The sequence below is a fragment of the Poecilia latipinna genome, unplaced genomic scaffold, assembly GCF_001443285.1.
Source record: "Poecilia latipinna isolate Pla-1442-1.1 unplaced genomic scaffold, P_latipinna-1.0 Scaffold1563, whole genome shotgun sequence".
NCBI lineage: Eukaryota > Metazoa > Chordata > Actinopteri > Cyprinodontiformes > Poeciliidae > Poecilia > Poecilia latipinna.
Window position 1 is genome coordinate 69,751 of NW_015114179.1, and position 22,851 is coordinate 92,601.

At 39.2% G+C, this 22,851-nt stretch overlaps 2 protein-coding genes and 1 long non-coding RNA gene across 3 annotated transcripts; 1 reads left to right on the plus strand and 2 right to left on the minus strand.

The window, feature by feature from the left end:
* Positions 1-1,170: 1,170 nt before the first annotated feature.
* Positions 1,171-15,745, minus strand: LOC106963650 (uncharacterized). Its single transcript, XR_001428229.1, has 2 exons — positions 15,467-15,745; positions 1,171-6,356 (listed from the first exon to the last, which is right to left on the minus strand). It is a non-coding gene; the product is annotated as an uncharacterized LOC106963650 (long non-coding RNA).
* On the plus strand, positions 8,310-13,747 carry dlx1a (distal-less homeobox 1a). The gene is made up of 4 exons (XM_015058676.1): positions 8,310-9,382; positions 10,877-11,482; positions 11,781-11,983; positions 12,201-13,747. Exons 2-4 carry the CDS (start codon positions 11,173-11,175, stop codon positions 12,450-12,452), a joined length of 765 nt encoding a protein of 254 aa, XP_014914162.1. The 5' UTR covers positions 8,310-9,382; positions 10,877-11,172; the 3' UTR covers positions 12,453-13,747.
* Positions 15,746-19,826: 4,081 nt separating the features above from the next.
* dlx2a (distal-less homeobox 2a) lies at positions 19,827-22,145 on the minus strand. The gene is made up of 3 exons (XM_015058668.1): positions 21,561-22,145; positions 21,037-21,221; positions 19,827-20,923 (listed from the first exon to the last, which is right to left on the minus strand). The coding sequence occupies exons 1-3, from the start codon at positions 21,880-21,882 to the stop codon at positions 20,594-20,596; spliced, it is 837 nt and encodes a 278-aa protein (XP_014914154.1). The 5' UTR covers positions 21,883-22,145; the 3' UTR covers positions 19,827-20,593.
* Positions 22,146-22,851: the final 706 nt, after the last annotated feature.

Sequence of the window (22,851 nt, forward strand, 5' to 3'; positions counted from 1 at the left end):
CTGCAGATTGATCTTCCTCTTCCTGCTGATTCTAACTGGGGTCTGTCATTATTTTACTCTGTCATTAGGGGCTCCATTGACAGCCTTGGCCTGTCTGTGCCACTCTATTGAGACAGCAACACTTTTCCCATGCGGCGTTCCCTACATTTATTAAAGTCCCTGACAGCCTTGTCTCTATAGATGGCTGGGCTTCAGGTCGCGCTGCAGCGATGTAATTGGAAGACGAGTCTCTCTTTCTCTCTCTCTCTCTTTCTTTCTCTCTCTCTCTCTCTCTCTTTCTCTCTCTCTGTTTCTCTCTCTTTCTGTTCCTAGCTTGTAATATCTGGGAGGTACAGCTGTAGGTCAGACTGGTTTACATCAGACTGCCGGTTAAGAAGAGAAAAATCAGACCACCTCTGTCTGAGGGTCAGTGTCTGTGCTGCCAGAGGCAAAGATGTGGACCCTGCAGTTACGCCTCCATCTAGGAATCCCGCTCATAACTTTTAAACTTTTACTTTTTCTTTAACTAGAATACGCTTTGTGGTTATTTTAGAATAAAACATAGTCTTTTATGTGCATGTGTCGGCTCGGTGTCTTTGTATTAAGACTTTTTTTCTCCCCCCTCTCTGCTGTTGCAGCTAAAAGCCACATCTGAGAGATGTTAAATTCATTGCGTTGCTGCACAATAACACGAGGCAGACACCAAGAGTGGTAAAATACCTGCATGTAAAACTTATTTCAGCACACATTATATCATTTAATGCTGACAAGTGATGATGTGTTACTAAAGAAAACACAGTAAATTTTGCAACAGAGGGATCTGAGAGGACAGACTAGTTCTATAAAATATTCGATTTAACTATTAAATTGTCTTTTTTCTCCTTGTATGTTTATACTAAAGTTATTACACTTAAAGGATACTCTAAGGAGGGACTAGTTATTATTATTATTATTATTATTATTATTATTATTATTATTATTATTATTGGTTTTCAGGCTCAGGAGGAGCTTCTGTATGAAAAAGTTTCTGATTATTACAATGTGTTTGAATGTCGAAGGCTGTATTATAAATTTTGCCTGTTTGACAGCCCATGTATGAACATTAACTTTCTATTTTATTCAGTTAAACTTGGATTTTTTGCCAGATTTATCTGTAGATAGACAAATAAACACAACACTTGTAGACACAAGTTTTTTTTTTAAATCTAATCCTTTTTCTTATTTTGAAGTCTTAAGCAATTTTTGAATAAAAGTAAAGGGGTTTCAGACCACTTACGAGGTACAAGGTGGCCAGCTGGGTTTTTCATTCCTTTTGGTGTCAAAGTCCTTTTCTGCATATGTATTGGTCGATTTGCTTAGTTTAATTATACTTCCCTACTTTAAGCAAGGAATTATGCAGATTTGTTTGTTTGCAGGGACAGAATCTGATTTATTCAGTGACTCTGTACCTCAACATAAAAACATGAAGCTGGAAGAGGAGCTGCAGGTCACACTTTTAAAAAGCATATAACATGCTTTTAAAATGTTAAATTGTTAAGATATCAATAAATGGCTGTTTGTGTCAGTATTCCATAAGCACTTCATAAAATTAAATGATATTGAACGTCTTTTCACAGTAGTTAGTCCATTCAGGATTTTGTGAATGTTTGTGGGGTTTTTTGTTTTGTTTTTTTGTTGTTGTTTTTTTTTTTGTTTTGCAGTCAAAATCACAGATTTTGTTATGCTAATTTAGAAATGTTTGTAAGGAATTTCTTTGATACTTTTGCTAATGTATGATACAAAATGTGACTTTTATTACTCGCCATATCGGTCACGGACTACAGTTTGACATCAAGTAAGGCTGAGGCAGCAGTCACTTAAACTTTTCGGACAATTTTAAGAAACATTTTCAGTAAAAATCAGAAAAAGAATGTGGGGATCGGTTGATTTTGTATGGATTTTCCATGAATTTTGGAGATTTGTGAAAAACTGGAGGGACTAATTGGTATAATTTGGAGTCTAAAGTGCCACATAAAAAGCTATGGTGGGCCAGATTTGGCCCCCGGCTCTTGAGTTAGACACATGTGCTCTGGATCACATAATACAGAAAAACAGAGTTTTAATCTGAGTACTGAATATTTGCACACAACATTTGAATGAAAAGGATTACATGAGGTGCAGAATTGCGCTCTACTGTAATCCTATATTTATTTCAAAGTCGTAAATTTTATTGCTGGCAGACAAGGGTACAAAATTGTACTTTTAATGATGGTAAATTGGAAAACTGAATTTTTGTTTTGGCTGACTGAGGGGCTGGGGGATTTTATTTTTAATCCCATTTTAAAGGTTAATTCATGTTTCATGGTGAATTAAATTTTATTTTATTGCATGTTACACTGTTACAAAATACAATAACTCAGCAAATACAATCCCAGTTGCAGCTTGAACTGTTCTCGGCTTAATTGTGTTGCTTTTACGGTCTGGAAAAATGAATCCAGTATTGCCTGGATAAATCCCGATTTGGCAGAAGTGTAAAAAAAATAAATATTAAATTCAGTGTTAGGATTAAATGAACCGTGAACTGAGATGGTTTGAAGCTTGTTGTCACATCTTCACCTCGTTTGAACCCAGTCCTCATGAGCCCATAGAGGTTCACAACAATGTTCTGCTTAAAGGCTGAAATGTGAAAAGGGACCTCATGGTCAGCTGATGAAAAACCTCCACCTCTGATTTAACGCTGACCTTTAAAAGCAGAGGTTCTGTTTGGCCTTTATGCTGAAAACAGAATACATTTCTGTCAGTGTTGGGAAAACAGAGAGTTGAGCTCTCTCTTGTCATCGCCTCAGGGGAAAAAAAAGAAGAAGAAAATAACTTCCTTCATCTTCTTTTCATCCTCCTAATAATTTTCCAGCTCGCTGCTGTCAGTATAAATAAACCTGTTTGCAAAAACTTGTTTGTGCTCAAAAGTCTCAGCGGCTGCTGCTGCTGCTGCTGCTGCAATTGACAAACACCTCAGAGCATGTTTGCTTCTGTGACAAGGTGGCCAAACAGTTTAGATATTACTCCCTGGGTTTCTGTGTGAACAACTAAGAGAGAGCAGCAGCTGAAAGGGGCTGATAGATGCAGCCCAAACAGCCTTTACATGGCCTCCATTTCTGATCACATGATTATTGTTTTGCTGTGTTCTCTGCACCCCGGAGTACGACTGTGGGGATCTGACAAGTTGAAAACATTTCAGGAGGCTGTCAGGAAGTTCACAGTGGGGTGCGCTGATTTCAGATTGGAGGTTTTAGAGGGGCTTTGTGTGCGTGCACGTCTGTTTGTGTGCGACGCAGAGTTCAGGCTGTTGGTGGGACCGAGCTGCTCCTCCGTGTCACAAGAGCCACAATCAAGCAGGACCGGGGGGTCTCGCGCTGTCTTGGCGCCGTAACACAGAAGGCGGCTCAATGGGACGGAAGTTATTGGGGTGGGAGGGTGAAACCGATGACACGGTTCGTGACGTCGGCTTGTCATTTCGGTGTGATACGAGTGTTTTGATCTGAAAGGCTGCAATGTAGCTCAGCTTGACTGGGACGATTTGCTCCAGGCGGACGTGTGTGAGGGGCCAGCGGCGTCACATGTGTGAGGAAGGAAAACTGGTGGGTTGGAGAGGCGGGGTAAACGTGAGAAAAAAAAAAGATGCAGCAGGTTCTTCTTGTGTTCATGTTTTGTCTCCCAAATCTGGAAATCTTCAAAACAGAAGGATGTAATCGCTGCTGAATTATGATGGCTACTGGATCTCTTGAAGTTTTTCCACATATCATCACATTAAAACCAGTGAGTTTCTGTTTATGTTCATGGTTGTGATGGACCCACACAATGCAGCACATCACTCTGAAGTGGAGAGAAATGGCCATTCTCATGTGACCAAGTTCCTCCTAACATGGGTTTTCTTCATAGATCATCCTGCATTTAGCTCCATCCACTGAAGATTTCTCATTTCTGCACGAGAAAAGCGTCCCCACACCACGATGCTTCCATCACCATGTTGAGCTCAAGTTGATTTGCATCGACAGTTTTCCCTCACATACACGTTTCAATTTGGTTTCAACTGGGCAGAGCGTCTCCTTAAATGAGCCTAGATGTCTTTCTTTCCATCAAGCTTTTCTTCTCACCAGTCTGCAATAACAAAACTGATTTGTGGAGTGCACAGTTTATATGTATCTGAGCAAAACAGTCTCCTGTGTTTTCTGTAGGTCCTCCATGTTTACTGTGGGCCTTTAAGCTAATTCTGCTTTAAATTTCTCAAATTTTCTGCTTCTAAGGTGGACTTCTTATGGCAATTGGGCGTAGTGGGTTTCATTCGGTGCTCTGCGAGTCACAGGGAGCAGAAGACAAACAATTGTCGCAGGTACGAAGTATTCTCATCAAAAAAATTAAAAACCATGCATCATTTTTCTTTCACTTCACAGTTATTCTTTGTGTGGTTTTGTCACTTAAAGTCCCAGCAAAATGCATTTAAGTGCACTATGCACCTCTCTTCTACTTTTTTGTTAACAAAAAACAACAACAATGTTTAACTTGCATTTAAAAGAAACATATGCATCTCTCTGTCCCATATCCCTTACGCTGGAACAGAATTGACATTTTAAAGTATTTTCAAGTTCTTTTATTTGTTTTCCGCCCCAAAAAAAATGTAGACGTTGACAGATGGAGCGATGCCTTATTTACGGAAAGAATCCAAATGGTTTAATGCACTCCACAGTCCTGTCATCTCCATGTTCTTTGGAATAAAACATGCTCTTGAAGATGAAGGAAAAGCACAAGAACAAAATTATTCCTCAAGCTTTCCATCAAGCCTCTGCATTCATGGCAAAGTCTAAAGGGCATGTCAGTCTCGCTGCCTCTGAGAGAGATAATTATCCTTTTCCTGTCAGAGAACAACAAATGATAGCCAACTATGGGGGTGCATTTTCAGGAGCTGAAATTCGTCAATAGGAAGAAGAAGAAGGAGGTTTAATTTTTTTGGCAGCTGCACATCTACCTTCTTCTTTTTTTGTGGTCATTTGTTGCTTCCCCTCCCCTCACCCCTCTCCTCCATCCCTTCTCTCTCTTCTTGTGGACTAGCTCAGTGGCGTGCTGTTTGTTTATGTCTGCGAGCTTCTGAGGGTGTATTTATGTGGCCCTGCATTAACATACCTATTTATAGTCCTTCACTTTCTTACAGTCATCTTTTTTTTCTGTTGTGACCATTTCACAGATTATATATTGTCCAAGTAATTTCCCTTTCAGCATCTGTGTTTTTTACCTTTCAGGGAACGCAGTGAATGGAGGGAAAATTATCACAATTACTCATATAATTGAGCCGTCTTTGTAGCAAGTGCGGCTCCAGTAGCCCCCTTTTTTCCATCAGCCCAAAATGGTTTCATTATATGGGTTTTTCATATTCCCTGACACGGGGCTCCGCTGAGGGCCTGGCGCGTGGATGAGATGCAGGATGAACAGAGCGAATCATTAAGGTCACAGTAGGAATAATTATCCCAGCTATGGAAAGAGCATCTACAGCCCCCTTTTTTCTCCCGCGGCACAAATGCAATGTCCACGGCTTTTAGTCACAAAGAACTTTGTTACAAATGGAGCTTCCACCTTCTACTTATACAAAGAAGAGAGGGGGAGAGCAAGACTTGTATCAACATGACAATTTTCCATCATTAAGACTAATGACAGGCACAGACTGTGGGGATCAAGGGGAGCACAAAAAAGAGAGCTGCATTCAGGTGTTGGCTGAGTGCTGACCTCCTTCCTGTCTTTGTTGGAGACTTAACTCTTAACAGGAAAAAAAAAAAAAAAAAAACTAAAAAGGGTTTCAGACTAAAGGCGCAGTGGCAGCTGAACGTCAAGCAGCCGCTCTCTCCATGGGCAAATGACTTAATTGCCGAATTTGCATGTTTTCCATTTGCTGGGGAATTAATTCAATAAGACCTACATGTAAAGATGTTTAATCAATCATTGTTTTGGTGTAATAATTCCAACATTATTCCAGCAGTTACGTCACTCCGCCAAACGTTATCCCCGCTTCTCACTTATCTATAAATGCATTTCCTGCCTGAGGCGCAGATCTTCCCTCCTAACAGGTGGGATGCTGCGACATGCAGCAAGTATGAGGCATCGCCGTGACACTAGTTTCTTTTACAGTTTAGCTGAATTAAGTAAAAGCCATATTTTTCCAAGTCCTTTCTCCTCAGCCTTCACTCAGGTAATTGGTCATTTTGCAGCCAATTTTGGGCAGCTTGGATGCTTGCTGCCATGGCCTGACCCCTGCTGCTGCTGTAATGGGGACAGCATTTCCACCAGTTCACCGGGGGCTTTTTCCACACCGCGACCCCCTTGCCTTCTGGAGAGGAGAGCGCCTCTGAACGCTGAAATGGAAAGAGAGAGAGGGAGAGAGAGAGAGAGAGAGAGAGAGAGAGAGAGAGAGAGAGTAGCTGAAAAGTGGCTTTGAAGTTTCACCATGGTGTCTGTCACTGTGTAGTGGGTTAATCAGGAGGGTTAATCGAGATTATTTGTGTTTGCAAAAGAGGATTTTGCTGTTAGGGATATTAGATGTGAACAGGACTTTAAATATTATTTGCATAAAAACAATCTGAAAATATAAGTTAACGTGTGGGCAAAAAAAAAAAAAGATGCTTCTGCTTGATCTTTCATCAAATAGGTGCAACTCTCAAGTAATTGGTTGTGAGAACAACAAGCACAAAGTGATGTGAAGCGGGATCCTGGTGTCACCAGTGCCTAAAAACAAACAAAAATAGCATTAATATTCATCAAATATAAATCTTATGCTTCAATAAAGTTTAAAAGTTGTTTTTTTTAACAACAGGAGAAGAAATTGTTGAACAATATTCCCGCTAGTCTTCTTTAGACAACTTTATACCAAGTGGCGTTTTTTAAGATTAGCTGATGTTGCTATTAGAATCAAATTACACCATTTCTAATTGGATCTGAATGTGACTATGTGCCTGGATTATTCTGAATTAATCTGAGCAGAAGCTTTCATACGTCTGCATATGAATTGGACATGTTTATAAAGTGTCTTGAGATGACAGCTGCTGTAAAATAATTTGTGTAGAAATGAATTGAAGAGAATTTAAATTCATTTTGGCTGCTAGAAGGAAGGTGATATTTCCCCATGTCTATGTTTTTATGTGAAATGAGGTTTTCCTTTATTTCCATTTGGATATAAATTCCAGTACAGTAAGAAGAAAAATGATAGAGAATACACTTGAAATAAATGTAATGTATAACTTTACATTTGTGCAAATAGAAATAGCTGATTGCACCATTACATTGCAATATATTATAATTAAAGAGGATTTATAATTATAAATAGAAAATTAGTAAACCTTCAAAAATACAAATGACTATGCATAACATCACATAACATTATTATTACCATTATTATGTAAAATATAATTTCTGTATTTTTACAAAAGCATTTTAACCAATGTAACAATCTTATTCCTCAGTTTCTATATTCATTTTTCTTCCTGTTTACGTATAACCCATCAAACAAAATCAATCCACATTTTGACGCCGCATTGAACGTGAAAATAGACCCAGAATCGAGTTAATTGTGCTGCATCTAGTTTGCGCTAACTGACGGCCGCAAATTACAGGATGGCACGGAGAAGCAGCGGCGGAGACGGCGCAGAACAAAAGACAATTTTTCACTTGTTTGATCGACTGCTTTAAAAAAAACAAAAATAAAATAAAAAATAATAATAAACCTGAAACGCGACCTTCACGGTTTTGACATTTTCTGCTGGTACATGCTCACCAAATGTGCTTGGATATGTGGCTGAGCTGATGTCCGTAATTCCATAAGTCATTTTATTTGGTGGGATTTTTTTTACTTATTTATGTTTGTTATTTAAGGACGTTATGCTGCTTGACATTTCTGAGGCGAATTAAACGTATGATGGTGTGAATAGATTAAATTAAATAATAAAATACGTAAATTTGATCATAAGTTCGAATTAAAATTTAATTTTCTTATTTACAAAAAATAAAATAAAAATAAACATCTAATTTTGTTGCCCTTCACCTGCAGTGACAGTAATTAATTGTCGCTCAGACGCAGACGCTGCAGGGTGCGTAAAAGGTTGCGCCTTTACGCACCAGTTTGGCACGGTCCTCCATCCGGGATAACATTTGGTGGATAAGTGGGGAAGCTGAGGTGAGCCTGCTATCACCGGACTGAAATAAAGTCGGTGACATGTTGGCCGTTTAGCCCCGCCACCCCCCGTCCTGCACCACCTCTCCCCGTCTGTCTCTCCACCTCTGCACTAACCCCTCAGGTGAAGAGCAGCAGGTGTTAAAACACCCTCAGCCACAGAGCTACTCACTCCTAATGAGTCCTGCCTCCGCGCTCCATCCATCCGTGCATGAAGGACTTTATTTTTAGTGCGGCTAGTTAAGAGTCCCGCTGCAGGAAGCGTTGCTGTGGCCTGCGCTGCCCTCCTGCCGGCGAGTCAAATTATTAATGACAGTGCGGTAATATTATCACATGTCTGCCTCATCCTAATGGCGCTTTAGGAGGCTTGAGAAAATCCATCTAGTATTAGATTATTACTTTGGGTTACTGGAAACCTTTTTGCAAAAAAAAAAAAAATGAAATAAGTGTTTTCTAGCTCCAAATTGCATCACATAAACATCTCTCATTTAGGAGTACACTTGTGCTATTATTTTACATGTTTCCTCCAAATTCTGCCTCAATTCTGCTAATGGTTTTGCTCACAGTCGTCTGTAGATACTATAATCGTGGGAAAAATAATGACAGTTATCAGTCGCACCCACCAAGTACCCATAAAAAATCTGTCCTCTGTTCTGGAAGATGATAATTATCGGTTGTACCACCATTATCATTGTCGTTGTTGATGGAGGAAATCTTGAGGCATTTTTCGAAAGTAATTCCAGGAGAAATCACTTCAAATTGGCCTATTTTAAGAGAGAGGGGGGTTTGGGGGACAACAGGACCAAGCCTTTGGTTATAGCCTAATATTTCACAGAAATCTTTAAATCCCAAGCATCCGCAGGCATTCTGGCACATTGTGGCGCACACACACACACACGCGCGCGTGTTGTGATGTCAGCCGCCTGCATTTTTTGACAACACATTCTGCAACTTACTCGTTCTGTTTGCAGTTCAATTATGCAATTACGCTGATAATCGCAGTGAGGGAATTTAACTGCCTTTAATTTGTTATTCAGGTGGAGATGATGGAGGGACCGCGGATGGAGGAGCGGGGCTGCGCCTCTGCTCTGCGCAGACTGCGGCGGCGGAGGAGCTGCGATCTGCAGATGAATCCCGGGGAAATGAAGATCTGCTGGAGACTTTGCTCCGCTTTCATCCTGAGGAGGATCTCTGACCTCGGGTGGCGCACATCTGGTTGTTTTTTTTTTTTTCTTTCTGCGTCACGTGATTTTTTTTCTTTTTTCTTTCTTTCTTTTTTTTTTTTTTTTTTTACAAAGTAAGTGGACATTCTTTGACTTTATCAGCTGATTAATACCAGGGGCGTTGATAGAAATCAAATCGAGGGGCAGACCCAGTTTTATGTATACAGTCTTTCTGACTGGGAGAAACGATCCCATTTTGCAGTGGCTCAGCCAGAGGTTTGACCTGAATCCGACAGGGAATCTGTGGATGGAGTTAAAGATTAGGGCGATGGCAGGGAGGCCTTCCAACCTCTGGTCAGCAATTATAACAAGGGTTTGATTGCTGCAGTCTGAAAATGAAGATTTGTCTTTTTCACTGATTATTTAGAAGGGAGTACATAATTCCCAATGTTTTTTTAATGAAATGTAAATATGCTTTTTTAAATTTTATTTTAGAAAAATGTTTTTATTATATTTATCCATTTTCTAGCTTAAAAAAATATTAGTTGAATGAAAAATAAATTTAAATGCATATCTGACGTGGGCATGAATACTTTTGAGCTTCGCTGCATTAAAATTTGACGTGGATCTGAAATTTATTTACATCAGATCTTGTAACTTAGGAAACTTTACGTCCAGTATCCTTTTCCTTCCAAGCAGCTAGACCTCCCATGTTTTGAAATAAATCTTTAAGGACTTTTTTCTTTTTTTTAATGTTCTGTTTTTTCTTTGTTGTTGTTGTTGTTGAAATTTAATAGAGGAAATAAGATAGAAGATTTAACATCAAACCTGTGTCCAGATCGCATGACTGCCAGTGTATCATCATTAAATTATGTAAATTTGCTGCTTCGTTTATTTTTATTTTTTTTTAAATGTAATGGTTAAAACGAGACAAACAGAAAGTGAGAGATGCTAACTTGAAAATGAACCTCTTAGAAAACATCTGCATGCATCAAAAAATAAACCTAGATCACATAAAGTATGCACAGGGAGAGAGAGAGAGAGATAAATAAAAAAAAAGCTGCTTTAAAATATTGGATTAGTTTAATTGCATGTGGCAGATTATTTCAAACTGTTGTGATATTTTTTTGCAAACGTTTTAGGTGTCATGCACCATCACTAGGCCCATACCTGAGCCTGCAAATCCTCGTCCTTCTGCTGCAGGTGTAACTGACACCTCAGGTTGCTCTCCGTGTTAAATACATGACTAATTACAGACCTACTTATGAAAATTGAACGCCAGTGTTATGCTAATATACGCCGTCCTCCTGATGGCACATTAGGAGCTTTAATCAAAAAGTGCTTTAATCAGACTGGCCAGCAGACAAAGCAGCTGTGACTGGGAGGAGAATGTTGTTTAACTCCACTGTAGATGCCACCTTTAATACTTGTATTACCATCATAAAATAGGCGCGCTGTTTGTTAAAAAAGAAAATCACATCTTTATATATGTCTATTAAAAAAAAAAAAGATCTAAGGTTTTGTGGTTTTTCCTTGACTTTGTCAGGTTCCTCGGACCCCAGCCCCAGCCTCACCAATCGGCTTCTCGCTCGCACAGAGTGGACCAATCAGCGACAGCCTTTGATGAATATTCATGAGTCCGAGATTCAAACCTTTGAGCGAGTTTGTCTCGGTCCACAGCATCACTCCCAGGACTTTTTCACAGGCGCAAACTGCATTTTCTTATGAATGGAAGGAGAAAAAATCAGGCCGGCTTAAATTGGGACCCGTCCTTTCGCTGAGATCACAGAAGGAGGAAAACAACAAAAGCGCAGAGGAGACAGGAGGGAACCGCCAGAAGAGATGACAATGACCACGATTCCAGAAGGTCTTAATAGCCCTGCTTCAGGAAAAGCCGTTTTCATGGAGTTTGGACCCCCGAGTCAACAAATGTCTCCTTCCTCCATGTCTCACGGACACTATCCCATGCACTGTTTACATTCTGCAGGTCACACGCAGCACGACAGCTACAGCCCAGCCTCGTCGTTCCCCAGATCTCTGGGTTATCCGTACGTAAACTCCGTCGGCAGCCATCCCACAAGTCCATACCTGAGTACAGTACAGACTTACCAGAACAGCTCGGGGCTCACACAGACGCGACTGGAGGACCCAGGTAAGCGTGCAGCGGCATCTCTTCCCCCACCCCCCCACCTCATTTAATGGCGCCTTTCTCTGCTTGTTGGATTTTTCTGCACTGACAGCGCGGAACAGATACCCCAGATGTGGAATTAGACTCTCTAATTATTTATTGCGTAACGCTATAAACAATGTATGCAATTAAGGGTAATTATACCTAAAGTACAGCCTGTAAAACTTGTGCTTCAAGTGTTCGCTGTTGCATAGCGGTGCTGGTCGCAGCTGCCTCCTCATCTTGTTTCTCCCCGACACGTCTCCCTTTGTTTTTCCACCAGCGGCACCAGAAGCGGAGAAGAACACAGTAGTGGAAGGCGGGGAGGTGCGATTTAACGGCAAGGGGAAAAAGATTAGAAAACCAAGGACTATATACTCCAGTTTACAGCTCCAAGCGCTCAACAGGAGATTTCAACAAACGCAATACTTGGCGTTGCCGGAGAGGGCTGAGCTGGCGGCGTCGCTGGGTCTCACTCAGACACAGGCAAGTAAAAAAAAAAAAAAATTATCAAATACCTACACACTGTCATTATTATTATTATTATTATTATTATTATTATTATTATTATTATTATTATTATTATTATTATTAATGTTTTAACTGCATGTAAATTGTGCGTAAAACTCCTTTTTTTTCTTTCTTTTTTTTGTTGCTTTCTAATCTTGCCATGTCCTTTGTCCCCCCCACCCCCCCCTCCCAGGTAAAAATTTGGTTTCAGAATAAACGTTCCAAATTCAAGAAGCTAATGAAGCAAGGCGGCAGCACAATCGACACCAACGTTTTAGCCACCGGTCGTGGACTTTCCACCGGCTCGCCCACCGTGGCACCGGTCTGGACGTCGCCGACCACCGTGAAGACGTCGGTGGGCACGACCGGCTCTTACATCCCCAGCTACACCTCGTGGTACCCGACCACACACCAAGAGTCTATGCAACAGTCACAGCTCATGTGAGCCGATGCTCCAGCGTCAAGGACGGTGACGGACCCCGCAGCCGCCGGAGCGCGGCCTCGGCATTGATGATTAAAAAAAAATCAAAACAAAAAACAAAACAAAACAAAAAAAAAAATAGCTGCCGCATCCCGCGAGCTGACACGGAGGCCTTCTCGTGCCAGCTAGCAGTGAAGAGGGAGGGAGAAGCAAAAAGAGAGGGGTGGGACGCTGAGAGAGCGAAAAGGCGCACAATGTACCCACGCAGGGCAGCAAGTCCGTGGCAGCGGGAATCAAAACGACAAAAAAAAAGGATAAACATTTTTCTTTATTTTTTTCCTTTGGCTGCTGTTGTTTACGTTTCTTTTATTTTTCTTAAACTCGAATTGGTGTGAAGAATTCTGTTGTTGAGCTGTCTGTTTATGAGAAAAGCCTCTTTTTTTTCTTTTTTTTTTTTTGTTTACGCCAGATGACGACCTAAAACCATGCATTAACACCTGAGGGCCAATCAGGCCTCAGCAGTGAAGGCTTTAAACCAAATAACCGATCCCAGACTCCACCGGTCAGGCCCCCAGCTTACAGCATAACACAACCACAGTAAATCCTCACGTCGCTGTGTTGTTTTCTATGTGTTTGTTATTTAAGTTAAATTATTCAGACTTGTCTGTGTTCATTCTGTGTGCGTGTTTGAGATGACAACACTGTGTTGTTGAAATGCTGCACTAACGCAAGCAGAGCTTTTTTTTTTTGTTTTTTTTTTTGTTTTTTTCTATGCCGTGCCCCGATGTTATGTGAAGAAAATGTAAAAGGACAGCCGATTCGCTGCTTTTGAGAGAGAGAGAAAAAAAATATCCAGAGGATGAGCAGCTATAACTTGTCACTGTATTTTGTGTATAATTTTCAGATACATTTTTTAATTTTATTTTATTTTTTTATTTTAATTATTATTTGTGCTGTTACTGGATACGCTGTGAAACAGGGTTTTAGGCTTTTTTTGTGTATATTACTCGTCGACATGTGTTTTAGTCACCATAGAGGATATTTAGTTTTGTATTGATCACTTAATTTATTTATCTGTTTCTGGAGTTTTTTATGTACATAAAAGTGAAAAAGTTTCAAAAGCAGTAAAATATGATTTAAATTATGTTTAAGCACGGTGTCTGATTCAACCCCTCTCTTCCTGTGCACCACCTCTTCTTCCTCCCCCTCCTCTTCCTCCTCCTCTTTTTTTACAGCGCCGTGCAGCTTTAATGCGAGCTGACACAAAGCAGGATCATGTTGGCTGTTGTAGCAGACACCATGTGAGCCGCAAAAAAAAAGGCGCCCCGTTTAGATTATGGCCATGTTTAACAATCGGCCCTACATGCCTTTGTCCAGCTTCTGCTCAGTGAATGCAGATGTGATAAAACATTTGGAAAGAACTACAAATTAGAAATGCAGATTCACTTCTAAAAATTATTGCGTCCATTCGTGACCACTGAAACATATTTACTTACACATTAATCTGTAATCTGTGAATTTAAAACCAGAGCCATATATATTTTTAGTTTTTGCCACGATAGAGATTATTTATGTTACAGATCTGTAAAGGGTTCAAACAGTGTGAAAATGCTATTTGGTAAAAGCACAACAACTTAAACAGTAAAGATCGACTGGACGGCATACAAATATTTGAACTACGGTTCAAGTTTGCATGCATTTATTTTTTTTTTTTTCTTGTGATGCCACAAAAATACCTGCACTCTATCTTAAAATTAAAAAGGAAAACAAACAAGCAAACAACATTCTAGTGAAATTAAATGTTATGGTTTTATAAAACAGGAAAAAGCTTTTAAAAAAACAAAACAAAAAAAACCACATAAGCATCGCATGAAATGCATTGATGTAAAAGAGCAACGCATATTAAAATAATACAAAACAATTTACTCGGAGGGCAGAATGGAAAGAAAAAGGAAATGCAATGCTCGTTTTCGTGTTTTCATATGTGCAAGAGAAACATTGATCAACTGAAGCTTTTAAATCGTCTCCTTTTTATATTTATATAATTAGAAATAATTTGTTGGAGAGATGCTTTACTAAAAATATTACTATTATTATTATTATTATTATTATTATTATTATTATTATTATTATTATTATTATTATTAGCAGCAGCAGCTTTAGAGAAATAATTTTTTAAGAAGCTCTGGCCTTGTTTATTACTCCTTATATTCTGCTTTCTTTTGTTATTTTAAGAACTTGAGGAACATATAGTCTTTTGTGAACAGCACATCACGTCTACAGGCCTATTGAAGATATACCACTAAGGAAGCAGGAGCACTGTGGCATAAAATATGCCTACCTACTCCCAGAAAAGGCGCAGCTGCACACCCAAGAGGGTCAGTGTTATTTCGCTGTATTCTCCCCTTGATTATACGAGTTGAGCCCATCAAACCCGGTATAATTACAGTAATTTCGCCCTTATTTATTCTAATGCAGTTTCCTATCTCTGAGGTAATTATGAGCAATTTTTTTCGCACCGAGGATCTTTCTGCCTTAACAAAAGAGAATGTGCTCTGAAGGAAATTTTCTGCTGCTAAAGAAAAAAGAAAAAAGAAAAAAAAAGCGAAATAGGTGAGCTGCCATTTTGTCACTGTTCCCTTAGACTAAGCCCAATGTGTAGCTATAAGACTGACAAATTGCTTGCAGGTGTACATCACCGAGTTGTCAATGCGGAGAGGCTTCAGAAATTAGCTAGGCACAATGTCAGAGTAACGAGTTTACTTCGCTTTGCTTGCCTCGGTTTTTAAAGCATGGGTGGGGGAAAAAACATATGAAGATTTTATTTTTACTAGGGGTTTACCAAACTGAAGAAGTGAATTAATATTCTTTTTTTTTTTTTTTTAAATAAGTTGTATACTCACTTCAGAAAATTAGACGGAAAAAAAATATAAATCCACTTTGTTTTCTTTAATTTTTTATTATTATTTTATTTTTATTAGTAAAATGCAATCTGACTTTTAAGGTTAAAGCTTAACGATTAAACATCAAGCACCCACCTTTCGGTTTGAATCTTGAACTCCCTTCCCTGGAGCTTCAGGAATCAGCCTGGATGCAGATGAGCGAAAAGCTTCCCCGCAGCACAGGCTCCACATCAGCGCTCTAAATCCCCACAAAATGCCTTCCATGTGTCGGTCCAATGCTATAGCTGCAGAGTTCAGAAAATGACTGAAAATCTCTGCTTTATTTCCCCTTTTTATAGGCGACGAGGGGGGAAAAAATTGTAGATTATTAGCATAAATGTTTACTCCTCATTACGCTGATGACATTGTGCACTCGAGATCTTGGTAATCTTTGGGGGAAATTATGAGTAATTTTTTTAAAATTTAAAGCAGCAGTTACCATGCAATTCAGGCTAATTCCGCGTAGGCTCCACACGGATATAATTATCGTTGAGTCAAGATGTTAGGCTAAAAACTATGCATTGATATTCCCATTTATTATGTACATACAACTTTGACAATGTTGATGCTTGAAATAGCGGGAAATTGTCTTGTGTAAAAAATTACACCCCATATTAGGACATCTAAAATTGCGAAGAATTATATAGTAATTGCAGGCTTTCAGATTTGAAAGCCGGAATGCTCCAACCAGAGCAAATGTGGATGAAATTACAGATCAGGGTTTAAATGGGGATAGGGGGGTTTGTGGCATTTACAAGTTTCCCAGAGAAACGCAAAACTATGAACCACAACAGCTTTAAATGGCACTGAGAAACAGAAAAAAAATGTGTCGTTTCACGCTGCAAATAAACTGATCATGAAAATCTGTCATACGTCTGGGCTACATACATCAGCTGACAGTTTACAGAATAAATTAAAGATATAGAATGTATTCAGCATGTTCATACATGTGTTAGGACACAACACAGGCTGGCTGCACGCCTGGAGGCCTGTCAGATACTGTCAGCTCCCCAGGAGGTGGAGGGCAGGGATGGAGGTTGGGGGTCTCCATCAGATATAACAACTGACATGCTGCAGTCCTCATTATGTACAAGGAAAAGATCCCACTTTATGGCCTCCAGTCGGCTAAAGGTAATAATTTGATCATTTTAATCCCACCTGACTAACACATACTCCACTGAGAAGTGAAAAATCAATGACATTGACTGCAATTTGCATACATTTTACTTAAATAGATTTAAATGATCTAAATGATCTAACTAGAAAAATATAAATGAATTAATAAATATTTACATTTACTAAACCAAATTAGTTAAACTGCAATAATTTTTGCTCGTCTGGAATAAGAACTGGTTTGTGATTGTGGCTGAAATAGCAGAAAGTCAAAAACAGAACCAAAAAATTTGTAATTTCTTTTTAAACAGGTAGGATGCTAAACTTCTTCCTGAACACAACTGCAGGTGTTCATTAGCAATTTTTCAGCTTAACGGGGAAACCATAGCCATAGCAATAACACTTCAAAATTAGCTTACGCTGGATACACAGTTTTAAAATCAAAGTCTAATGAAGTGACATGGGAACATTTGTGTCTTTCACTGACAACTTTACCTCAAGGTTAACAAGCTCAGCTTGCTTGGAGGACTGACTGTAGCATTAGCGCTGTTGTCAAACAAATAAATGCATAGTTTTTTTAAAAAAAAAATGCATTTCTGAAATCTATTCTAATAAAATGTCATGTAGCCTTTTTCTCTGATAATTATGACTAAGATATGATGTTAGCTGATGTCACGTGTGTCAGGATTAATAAGTGAAGTTTGCTAGCAAGTGTGACTTTAGCATTAGCACAGTTGCAAAGCCAAAGCTGAAATTACACTTACATATCTGCTTCTCTGCTTCAGCACAGAAACTTTCTCAAGGACAGGTTTTATCACAGTTCTCAACTTTTAGTAACCAGATATAGTAATCCTGTTAAAAATCCATCAAATGCTAGCTGTTAGCATTACAGTTTTCTACTGGAAACCACATTGACTGACTGAATGCCTTCAGTTAATTTTTGTTGCCGCCCCAAAATTTAGCAGTCTAAATATTAGGATTACTTCATTTTCAAACTTGATAAGTTTCAAATGATTTTAATGAATATTACTCAATGCTAATTCTTTTTACAGTGCACCGCACCAGCTGGAGTTACAGCAGCTCATTTAATAGTCTCAAAAATCGAAATAATATGTTCAATATATAAAATATCTTTGGTGCGTGTTGCTTCAGTTCCAAGACGTGTGTCTGTGTTCTCTTCAATCTACATGAATAATGTGGGTCAACTTGCTCGTCCTCAGAGATCAGAGGCTTGTTGTGAGACGTGAGAAGTGTTTGCCTGATGGTCTAGTTAAGCTCCAGGCTGTCTTGGATCTTGTTCCTGTCTCCTTTTCTCTTGCAAGGCTGAGTTTATAAAATGTCTGGGGGGAGAGAAAAAAAAAGTCTCCCTGACTCCACAGAGTCTGAGGAACTTGTCTTCTTTTTTTGCCCTCCCTCATCTTTCCCCTCTGGCATGCCAGAAGCTTGCTGTACTACTCATGCTTCTGCTTTCTGCTCTTCTAAACAACTGGTAATGGAAAATACCAAGCACATACATTTCAAGAATCCCCATAAATTCTGCCAACAAGGGTGGTGTTTTTTTTTTTTTTGATAAGGAACATATTGCTATCTGCCCTGGGCAGCATTACCCGGGGGGAAACCAGACAGAAAAAAATTTCTGTCTGTTAATCCGCAAAGTAACTTTGTATTGCTTGTTGCAAACAATCAAGTGGGGGATTTTTTTTGCTGTACAGGCAATGTAAGTACACTGCGGCTAGCTGACGACACTGAAGTTGGTGACGGATTTGCAGCTTACAAGCCAGCATTTATTTATTTACTTATTTTAAAACTCTCCGACTGCTCAAACCTTTCCTTAAGAGGAACTTGAGATTAATGGAACCTTTATTCTGTTTGAGAAATGCAAAAAAGAACATTTTGAAAGGTTTTGGGCATAAGGACCACAAAATGTGGTCAGCCAAGTCAAGGTCAATGCTAATTAACCGATAAAAAAATTGTTACATTTCTGACAAGTTACAGAATAAATAAATATAAGAACATAAACGTTTTTTGAAGAAGGTTTTTTTGGTCTTTGTAGTTGTGGGTGTGTTGACAGCAGAATGGGGGTAGTCTACAGAGGATTGGGACTTACTAAGAGCAACTTTCAAGGAAGACTCACCTCTGCCTACCAGTGCCATAAAGGTCAAATATGTACAAATAATTACAAAAACAATCCAACAGAATTGCTTAACACATAATGGATAACTGCTATGTTAGCTACTTCAAAGGTTTGCTAACTTAACCCCAACCACCCAAGCTAATCAATCGTCATAGTTGGTTAGCAATCCAAGTTAATTAATCCTGCAGAGCTTATATAAGGTGGCTATTTGCATGAAAGCTAATGGTAGCATGATGGCATAACTACTAAGTTTCTAACATTGTTGACTAACCAAGAAGTTTCCACATTTCTTGTAGTAATGTGAACTAAATTGACCTTTTAGCTTTAATATTGTTTAAAAAGCATAGCAGGTGTTAAAGAAAAACCAGGTTTAATTTTGCTTTCTAATTTATAGAATATAAGCTATATAAACCATTGTTTCTGTATTAAATGCCACCAGTACATATAATCGGCATTATATTAATTAGCCTTAACGTTTTATCGCTTATGCCAAATTACCCAAGACAACCAATGGTTACTGTTGCTTAGCAACCTAAGCTCTACAACGGAGAGGAAGAGCAAACACTTAGCACCAAGATACATTTTGCAAGTACCTAGATGTATTTGTATCTGTCTGGTTAAGGAGTTTCTACATTTTGTAGGTATTCTAGTTAAATATTGTTATATAAATAACAATTTTGCGCTTGAAACTCTTTGGAAAGGTGAACAAAGGTTGAATAATGACAGTCGACTGTCAGCTATGAGGTAGAAATAGTCCTAAGCTATTAATTATGTCAGCATCTGCAGATGTGTTTGCAGCTGTCTTGAAAAGGATTTTTAGCATTTTATGCTAATTATATAATTATTACTGCTAAAATAATTAAGGCGTTTCCTTTTAATTTGACTTTTAATGAGGATGTCAGTTGATATTTGAGAGTACTTTGATGATGTATCAAACTATTAGTATGTTTCTTATGATATATCCAACTAAATCTCTCCACAAAGAGTATTAATGTTTTTCTGCATGTTTCTGAACATTAAAATGCCACTAAATGAAGGATCTAATTTTTCATATTTAAAAAAATATATATATTTGAATTCCATTTTTTACAATAAAAAAATAACGAAATAGAGTTTTTTTTCTTTCTTTTTTTTTTTAAACAGACTCCTTGAAAAAAATGAATTATTAAATGAACCAACATAGTCTATGGCTAAGTAAAAAGCTGAATGCATGAGCACAGGAAACATTTTATTTAAATAACATCTGACCATATATGAAACACTGCTAAAATAAATAAGACCAAACCACAATAAAAATGGAATACAAGTAAATCAGGGGTGGAACAATCAGTAGCTTGTACGGTGATTAATGAATTTGCACCAACATCCTAAGGAAAAGAGTCAGAGCAACAAAGACTGTAAAAAAAAAAAGATGTGATAAAATAAGCTATTTACAAAGACCTTTACCATTCTTGTATATTTATATCACCTAAGCTATCTGAGGAGTGAATATGCTATTTTTCCCGCAGAACAAATTGAGGTCATATTGCAAAAGGCACAATACAGTTAGGATATAATTTTCGCTACATCTGTGACAGCCAGGTTGTCCTGATGTCAAAGTTTTCAGGTTTATTTTTCCAGAAAATGTAAAAAAAAAAAAAAAAGAAAAAAAAAGGGAAAAAAAGTGACGTCCGCGTAAAAGTAGGCTCGTAGCCGTGCTGTAAATGCTTTGGGTAATAGTGGTTCATTCATCCCTCACACAAAGAAAATAAATAAATACAAAAATAAGTGTAGAAATCTGTGTCCATCACATCACAAGCATCAAAATTAGTCCATGAACCTGTCTTGCTGCGTTAATTTCTGCTAGCTTCTGCGCGTAACGACGCACACGAGGTCTGTGAAATCAGGGTATTGGCATTTATTTATTGTCCGATTTAGAACCGATGCTTTTTGTTGTTGTTGTTGTTGTTGTTGTTGTTGTTGTTGTTGTTTTTATTTCAGAATATCGTCCCGGCGCTTATAGCTGAGTTGTGGTGATGCTGGACCAAAGGAGGCTGCAGATGCGTCGTAGAGTTCGTAGTTGAATACCAAGAGTAGTTTGCCAAAAACGACGAAGGCGCAGTCGTGTTGGGAGGGCTGCCGTTGCTCTGAGGTAAAACCGAGCTGACACCGTTCATTCTTTGAGTCTGTGGAAAGTCCCAGGCAGTAGTCGACGGAGACGTGCACGGAGGAGATTCGCTGGAAGCAACGTGTTGCTCTGGGGGGATCTCGCCACTTTTCCACAGCTTCTTGAACTTGGAGCGGCGGTTCTGGAACCAGATTTTGACCTGAGCCGGACACAGATAGCAACACCGATTAACCACGTTTAAGTCTCCATTCGTCAGTTTAATTAGGAAAGTTGACATGTGTCAGCACAAAGCCTCGCCTCAAATGCACCCACCTGTGTTTGCGTAAGGCCCAGCGAAGCTGCCAGCTCGGCCCGTTCTGGCAGAGCCAAATACTGGGTCTTTTGAAACCTCCGCTGAAGAGCAGCCAGTTGGAAGCTGGAGTAAATGGTTCGAGGTTTCCTGACCTTCTTTGGTTTTCCATTAACCATCCGAATTTCTGGCTCGCTTTCTTCTTTCTCTAATGGGAAAATCAGAAGCAATTTAAGTTAAGAATTTAGCTACTTCTTTTTAGTCAAAACTTTTTCTTTGTGCACATTTGCAGCGGTTCGTTTGCTTGAAATAATCAACTACATTTAGATGCATCAAATTGAAATTTTGGGTACAAATAAGTAATGTATGAAAAACTGAGAACGGGACTTGTTTTGAAACAAACTTGGTTTCTAATCACACTGCACAAAGAATTTTGGAACGAATTGTTTAATTTGTGTCCCAGCAAATGGTCAACCATCAGTCAGCATCGCAAACAAAATGCGTAAAAGTCTATAAAATGCGTGCACGTTCCAGGAAGAAAGATTACCTGTCTCGGCTGGAGTAGGAGACGAGTTGGAGCCGTAAGAGCCATATGCAACATACGAAGAATTAAAACCCAGATCGTATGACTTTGCATTAGGATATGGCACAGAGCCCGTGGCGCTGCCGTGGTACTGGTAGGAGCCGAGCTGGCCAAAGGGAGACCCGGCGCAGTGCCCCGGCTGCTGGTTGTTGTAAAAACTGCTGTCCGTCGCCGTGGAGACCGGCAGAGTAGGGGACTCCTGCGATTTGTGCAAGCTGTGGTAATTGTTCGAGGTAATCTGGTTCGAATGCATATCTGTGTTCAGGTTCTCAAAAACCCCCGTCATCGTGGGTTGGGAACGCCGCAGCCTCGGAGACGATGCGTGCGCAAGAAATGGCAAAATTGCTTGGCAAAAAGCACGAGTGAGATCTTGAACCTTTTTGTGAGTCAAAACGCATCCCCGTGCAAACTGTGACAAAATCAGCGGAAGGTGTGTCCTCCTCTTCTCTGTGGCCTGTGATTATCTGCCACGGTTGGCGGTGGGAGCGCATTTATGTGAGAGTGAGAGGGAGAGCTCCTGTGTCTGAGGCAACCAATGAGTATAGGGCTCCACGGCTGACTACTCCCCACGCCAGTTTCTATTATTTGCTTAGGTCTGTGTTTCCTGGTTGTCTGAAGACATTAGAAAGAATTAGAAAGAAAAGAAACACCAAAGTCACACAATATCAGGATCTTTGTTTATCTCTTCTCCCTATTTCGACAGATAAACAAGAAGCAGTGAAAATAGACTTTATGCACACAAATGCAGTAAATTGTTTTAACTGGATTTTCTTTTAGTTTATTATTATTTTTTTTAATCTTCAGATTGTGCTTACAGTGCGTTATGTAGGAGTTTGGTTGTGTTTATTGAACACAACCATACGACCAGTATGTGTCCAAAAGAACATCTGACTTACCTTATATAAGAAGTAAAGGGCAATGGCCAACCGGGATGCAGAATGAACTTAAACTGTGCGATTCACACTGGATGTTATAATATGATTTCCACAGAGTGTTACTACAGCGCACCCAAGTGTTGAAACAAGCAAAATTTCTTTCTTTTTTTCTTTCTTTTTTTCTTTCTTTTTTCCGTTCATTTTCCACACTTCCTGCAAGTGGACAGCAGACACCCCCTATTGATTTCGCTGGTATATTACCGGTCTATATTTAGATGAATCCTATCTAGTTTTGCTGTCGGACAAATGTAAATAAATTAATGACTAAATAAATAAATGGTCGCGTGTAATTCGATTTATTATACAGGTGCGTTCGTCCA

Coding starts and splice junctions, on each gene's coding strand:
- dlx2a (XM_015058668.1), bottom strand. CDS start 21,882: ATGACGGGGGTTTTTGAGAACCTGAACACAGATATGCATTCGAACCAG. Junction 21,222..21,560: donor TCCTACTCCAGCCGAGACAG/GTAATCTTTCTT, acceptor TTTTCCCATTAG/AGAAAGAAGAAAGCGAGCCA. Junction 20,924..21,036: donor TGGGCCTTACGCAAACACAG/GTGGGTGCATTT, acceptor TGTCCGGCTCAG/GTCAAAATCTGGTTCCAGAA.
- dlx1a (XM_015058676.1), top strand. CDS start 11,173: ATGACAATGACCACGATTCCAGAAGGTCTTAATAGCCCTGCTTCAGGA. Junction 11,483..11,780: donor GACGCGACTGGAGGACCCAG/GTAAGCGTGCAG, acceptor TTTTTCCACCAG/CGGCACCAGAAGCGGAGAAG. Junction 11,984..12,200: donor TGGGTCTCACTCAGACACAG/GCAAGTAAAAAA, acceptor CCCCCCTCCCAG/GTAAAAATTTGGTTTCAGAA.